We start from the raw sequence: 6,391 nt of genomic DNA, 5'->3' as shown, positions 1-6,391 counted from the left end.
GAGTAGTTTTTACCAGCTCTGAGTCATTCCTAAGATGAAACCCCATTTATAATTTCACAATCTGGAAAAAGTAATTTCCGCCTTCTTCACATCACGGCTGGATTACTTCAACTCCCTTTGCCTAGGACTCCCTCAATCACTCCTCTCTTGCCTTCAGCTGGTCCAGAACTCTGCAGCAAGGCCGCTGACTGGATCCAGAAAACAGGTTCATATAACCCCCATCCTAGCTTCCCTCCACGTTGCCCATCCAGCACAGAACTCATTTTAAAACCCTACTTATGGTTTTTAAAGCCCTAAATGGCCTGGCCCCGCCCTACATTACAGAGCTCATCCATCACCACTCAGCGCCCAGGTCCCTTAGATCATGTAGCATGGGTCTCCTGCACGTTCCACTTATTAGATTAAAATAGAGGGGTGACAGGGCTTTTGCTGTGGCTGTGCCCTGCTTTTGGAATGAACTGCCTGCTTCAATTAAAGACGCTCCTTCCTTCAACATTTTTAAATCTAGGCTCAAAACACACCTCTTCTCCCTGGCCTTTCCTCCCCTTTTGTGATATGTAGTTATTTTCTATGTATTCATGTACTGTCTATGTATCTGGTATGTGTTCTATTACATGCCATTTTTGCACTATGAACTGTTTTTAAATGTGCCTTATGAATACATTTTACTTACTTACTTTCCTCCCTCCCTATACTCTGTTATCCCCCCCCACTCCCTACTCCCTCCCTTCCTTCATTTAGGTTTAGCCCTACACTGAAAGAAATATTATGTTTTAAGTAAGTCTGGTATTAGAGAGGCAGCCTCCTTCCACATTTCTAACCTAGTGGCCTTAGCTTTCTTTACCCGGGCTGTGGACAGTTTTTATGTGACAATGGTGTACAATCTGCAACTAGCGCTGCTCTATACGTTGTTTTGCAGCTTTTGCACACAGTCCAGTTGATCATATTTGAAGGTTTATTTGAATGAAGGATAGATACAGAAACATAGATGAGCTTGGGAAAGTCATCTGATGTTTGGAGGAGATTGGGGAGACGGAGAGGGAGAGGGAGAGGGAGAGAGAGCAAGTGTGAGAGCGAGAGGGAGAGAGGGGGGATGAGGAGAGAGATAGGGGGAGTGGAAAAGAGAGGAGTAGAGATATAGGGAGTGGGAGAGAGAGGGGGAGAGAGAGAGAGAGAGAGAGAGAGAGAGAGAGAGAGAGAGAGAGAGAGAGAGAGAGAGAGAGAGAGAGAAAGAGAGAGCGGGGAGGTGGAAAGAGAGTGTCTAGATACCTTACCTCCTGCGCTCCGGGGCTTCTCGCCGGGTCCTTGGGGGTGCCGCCATCCTTCGCTCGGTCTCCGGGCTCTGGAGTTTCCCTCTCCCTCTCGAGGCCCCTCACCTCCCCCCTCTCCTCCTTCGGCTCCTCGTCGTTCTCCTCTTGGGAGCGCTGGTCTTGCTTGATCCAGTCGGTGTCGTTCCTCAGGGGGGCCAGCACCTTGCCGGACCCCCGGCGGCTCCCTGACTCCCTTCTGATCGGGGCGAGGGTCTTTAGTCTGTCCAAACTCCGGATCCCGTTCTCCATGATATCCTTGAGCTCCTTGTCTCTCCTCTCCAGCTCCTCATCCTCTGCTCTGATCGCCTCCTGCTGTTTCTCCTCCTCCTCTCTTTCCTCGTCTTTCACTCCATCTTTGACGGCGTTGTCGGCTGGGTGAGGGTCGCCCTCGGCAACTGTTGTCTCAACTGATGCAATGCGATTGCCCCTGGCAACCGTCTCTTCAGCTGAGGCGGTCTGATGGTTGCCACAGGTAATCATTGTCTCCTCAGCTGAGGCGGTGTGATGGTCGCCCACGGCAACCGCTGTCTCCCCAGCCGAGCCGGTGTGATGATCGCCCCCGGCAACCGTCTCCGCAGCCGAGGCGGTGTGATGGTCGCCCCCGGTAACCGTCGCCTCAGCTGAGGCGGTGTGATGGTCACCCCCGGCTACCGTCGGCTCAGCCGAGGCGGTGTAATGGTCGCCCCCGGCAACCGTCGGCTCAGCCGAGGCGGTGTGATGGTCGCCCCCGGCAACCGTCTCCGCAGCCGAGGCGGTGTGATGGTCGCCCCCGGCAATCATCACCTCAGTTGAGTCGGTGTGATGGTCGCCCCCAGCAACCGTCTCCTCAGCCGAGGCTGTGATCTCTTCCGGCTTCAACTGATCGAGCTCTGGAGGGCTTCCCTCCTCCTCTGTGGTCTCGATCTCGTCGTCAACCGTCTCTTCTGCTGAGGCAGTCTGATGGTTGCCCCTGGTAATCGTTGTCTCCTCAGCCGAGGCGGTGTGATGGTCGCCCCCGGCAACCGTTGTCTCCTCAGTCGAGGCGGTATGATGGTCGCCCCCGGCAACTGTCTCTGCAGCCGAGGCGGTATGATGGTCGCCCCCGGCAACCGTCACCTCAGTTGAGGCGGTGTGATGGTTGCCCCCAGCAACCGTTTCCTCAGCCGAGGCTGTGATCTCTTCCGGCTTCGACTGATCGAGCTCTGGAGGGCTTCCCCCCTCCTCTGTGGTCTTGATCTCGTCGTCAACCGTCTCTTCAGCTGAGGTCTGATGGTTGCCCCCGGCAACCGTTGTCTCCTCAGCCGAGGCGGTGTGATGGTCGCTCCCGGCAACCGTCTCCGCAGATGAGGCGGTGTGATGGTCGCCCCTGGCAACCGTCGGCTCAGCCGAGGCGGTGTGATGGTCGCCCCCGGCAACCGTCGGCTCAGCCGAGGCGGTGTGATGGTCGTCCCCGGCAACCGTCGGATCAGCCGAGGCGGTGTGATGGTCGCCCCCGGCAACTGTCTCCGCAGCCGAGGCGGTGTGATGGTCGCCCCCGGCAACCGTCTCCTCAGCCGAGGAGGTATGATGGTCGCCCCCGGCAACCGTCACCTCAATTGAGGCGGTGTGATGGTCGCTCCCAGCAACCATCTCCTCAGCCGAGGCTGTGATCTCTTCCGGCTTCGACTGATCGAGCTCTGGAGGGCTTCCCGCCTCCTCTGTGGTCTCGATCTCGTCGTCAAGGACCGTCACCGGCTCTGTCTCCTTCTCCAGCTCTCCTCCGTCCATCTCCCCCTCTGCATACCGGACCCCCAGTCTGTTGTTCCCCTCCTCACTCCCCACATCGATGGATGCCTCTCTGCCTCCGTCTCCTTCTGCAGGCCGGGGCATGGAGCAGGGAACCTCAACTTCTGGATCCACCGCCTGCCTCTCATCCCCTGCCACTCCCTCCATCTCCCCCTCTGCCTGGACCCTGTTGTCCTTCTTACTCTCCACCTCCTTCACCCTCCCACCCAGCGGTTGTGTACCTTCGTCTCCTTCTGCAGGCAGGGGATTGGTGCTTGGAACATCTTCTGGTTTCACCGCCTGCTGTACATCACCTGGTACTCTCTCCATCACGACCGCCTCCTCCACGATGCTTCGCCCTACGTGGAGAGACACACAGAGAGTTTATTTGAATAGGGCAGATAACAGAAACAAAAATGAGCTTGAGACAGTTATCTGATGTTTGGGGTAGATAGGGAGATGGAGTAAGAGAGGGTAGAGGGAGCAGGGGGAGGGAGAGAGAGAGAGAGAGAGGGAGAGAGAGAGAGAGAGAGAGAGAGAGAGAGAGAGAGAGAGAGAGAGAGAGAGAGAGAGAGAGAGAGAGACAGAGACAGAGACAAAGAGAGTGTGTGTGTGCAGAGATACTCACCCTCCCCGCGACCATCTCCAGTCAGGCCTTCCCTCCCTGCCCCTGTGGACGTCCGAGGCAACTGAACATCAGGCAAACCCGGCATGGAAGTGTCTTGGTTCAAGGTCCGAGCTTCCCGATTGCCAATCCCTGAACCTTCTGTCCCGGACTGTTCCTCTTCCTCTCTCCCACCTGCCATCGCCTCCTTAACCTCATTATCCGCCCGCTGTCTGGTCCAATTTACCTCTCCCTCTGTGTCGCTGAGGGTATTAACCTCCACTTGTCGATCCTCCTCCTCCTCCTTCTTCTCCTCCTTCTTTGCTCCGTTCCTCTGCCCCATCTCTCCCTCTGTCCTTGTCAGGTGCTCCTTCTCCTCCTCCTCCTCCTCCTCCTCCTCCCCCTCCTTCTCCCTGGACCCCACCTCTGTCCTCGGTTGTTGCTCCTCTACCCATGCTCCACTCTCTCCCCCTCTCATTGTCGGATGACACTCCCCCACTCCTCCTATCGTGGGAAGACACTCCCTCACTCCCACCATCGGTGGACACTCTCTCACTTCCTCCATCGACTCACTCACTCCCACTCCCACCTTTGGCTGACTCTCTCCCCCTTCGATCGGCGGTTGCAACTCTGAGACGTCGTTCCCGAACTCTCCTTGTCCTGTCCGCTGATCCATCAGCGCGGCTCTCCCGCCGATGTCCGGTTCCTCATCGAGAACTGACGGGGGATCCGTACTCGATTCAGCGTGGACGTCGACGACCGCGCAGGTCATTACGGTGACCCGGATATTTCGCCTGGCATCCTCTGTGGGTTGGATGGGTTCGACCCCAGCATGGTGCGAGTGCCCGGAGTTTGCGACGCAAATGGCGTCTCTGTCGGTGTTGGTGGTTTGGTCAATGTCGGGGAGGACTCTGAGCTTCTCAGACTCAGATGGGACCTCATCGGCGACCGAGCCAATCTGTAGTCGGCTCAGTTCTGTTGTATTGCTTTCGTCTTCTCCACAGTCTTCTTCCTCCTTAAGGTCTTCGTCGATTGGTGGATGTGGATCGAGTTGAGGCTCTGAAAAGTCTGGCCAAACTCTCTCTCCGACTCTCCCCTCTCTCTCACTTTCACTCTCTCTTTCACTCTCTCTCTCTCCCTGAACCTGTGTCTGTTCATCGAGGGACCCCACCTCTCGCACTTGCTCTCCCCCCTCCCACTCCTCCCCCGCTTCCTCAGGGACTTCCACCCCTACTATCCACCCTTCCTCCCCTTGCTCCACCGCCACCGGTGCACCTCCCCACTCCGCCTCATCGTCCTCCTCCGGCTCTCCATCATAGGGAGGAGGTACCGCGGTCTCCCCCGACGAGTCCCAGGCGCCCTCCTCATCCGACCCTCCCTCTTCATCGCCGCCCATGAGCAAGGCATCTTCTCCGACCTCCTCTGCGAAGTCGACCTCCTCCTCCTCCTCCTCCTCCTCTCCTCCTCGGTCTCCTCCTACCTTGGTGTCCGAGTCAGTGCAGAAACCCGGGTCACCATGGAAACCCGGGTTGGGTATCAGCTCCATGATGTGTCCGGGGTCAAACTGAGCTTTGTTGCCGGGGGGATAAGGGGTTTGTTGTCCGGGGGTGGGGGGGGGCGGTGGGGTTAGGAGGAGGTGTTTACCTTAAGAATGGTCCCGTGTTCTGGAGCACAGTGAATGAAAATGTGCGTAAAGTTTCCGAAGAAAGTATCCGTTCAATCCCAGGAAAGTTTAGAAATGTGAATATAAATCGGGTTATGTTTCCGAAGAAAGGATTGGTCCAATTCCAGAGAGACTTCAGAAACGTGCGCACAAAACTTCTTGAGTTTCCGAAGAAAGTTTCGGTCCAATTTCAGGGAAAGTTTGGAAATTTGCGTGCAAAACGTGAGTAGATTTTCCAAAGAAAGAATCGGTTCAGTACCAGGCAAAGTTCGGAAACGTGCGTACAAAACGTGTTTAGAGTTTCCGAAGGTGGCATGAAGATCCGTCAAAATTCAGTCTTGTGAGTCCGACGTTTGCAAACGATGCCGCGGAATGTAGAGAACGATAATCTGAGTAGTAAAAGGGGAAGTACTTATGTTTTACACAGAAAGTTAGTGTGAGAGAACACAAGCACACCCCTTTTAGGCGCTAAGAACTATAGGGCGTTCTGAGCTGCTCTGCACTCTGCAGGCTAAGTAGAATCTACCTCTACCTTTTGATTTGTTTTAGCTGTCCCTCTGCCCCCTCTCTCCCTCTTTCTCTCTCTCCTTGTCACTCGCGCTCGCTCTCCACTTCCCCTCTCCCTCCCTCTCTCTCTCTCTCTCTCTCTCTCTCTCTCTCTCTCTCTCTCTCGACTTCCCACCCCCCTCTCCCTCTCGTTCACTCTCTCTCTCTAGGCATGGTGGATTAGAAGGAGGCTGATCTCCACATGACCAGGAGCTTAAACTCCCCCCCCCCCCCCCGACTGGGTCCAGCAGCAGCGCTCGGAGGTCAAAGGTCCCCAAGCAGCCAATAGCCTGGTTCTTTGACACGCAAGCAACGCCAACATACTCTCTCCCGCTCTCTCTCTCTCTCTCGCTCACTTTCTCTTTCTCAGACACAACACACACACCTACCTGTCCACTCACACCCGCACACGCACCTATACACTCTCTATGGCTCTCTCGCTTTCTCTCTCTCTCTCTCTCTCTCTCTCTCTCTCTCTCTCTCTCTCTCTCTCTCTCTCTCTCTCTCTCTCTCTCTCTCTCTCTC

At 55.8% G+C, this 6,391-nt stretch overlaps 1 protein-coding gene across 1 annotated transcript; it reads right to left on the bottom strand.

Moving 5' to 3' along the window:
• Positions 1-871: 871 nt before the first annotated feature.
• LOC132461257 (filaggrin-like) lies at positions 872-5,268 on the bottom strand. Its single transcript, XM_060056300.1, has 2 exons — positions 3,682-5,268; positions 872-3,412 (listed from the first exon to the last, which is right to left on the bottom strand). The coding sequence occupies exons 1-2, from the start codon at positions 5,201-5,203 to the stop codon at positions 942-944; spliced, it is 3,993 nt and encodes a 1,330-aa protein (XP_059912283.1). The 5' UTR covers positions 5,204-5,268; the 3' UTR covers positions 872-941.
• Between the last annotated feature and the right edge of the window lie 1,123 nt (positions 5,269-6,391).

The sequence above is a fragment of the Gadus macrocephalus genome, chromosome 7 (assembly GCF_031168955.1).
Source record: "Gadus macrocephalus chromosome 7, ASM3116895v1".
In the NCBI taxonomy this organism is placed as follows: Eukaryota; Metazoa; Chordata; class Actinopteri; order Gadiformes; family Gadidae; genus Gadus; species Gadus macrocephalus.
This window is presented reverse-complemented; position numbering and strand designations above follow the sequence as displayed.

What these genes read in the sequence shown, in the direction of transcription:
- LOC132461257 (XM_060056300.1), bottom strand. Translation starts at nt 5,203, where the DNA reads ATGGAGCTGATACCCAACCCGGGTTTCCATGGTGACCCGGGTTTCTGC. An exon ending in TGGAGATGGTCGCGGGGAGG is followed by an intron (nt 3,413 to 3,681) that starts GTGAGTATCTCT and finishes CTCTCCACGTAG; the next exon opens with GGCGAAGCATCGTGGAGGAG.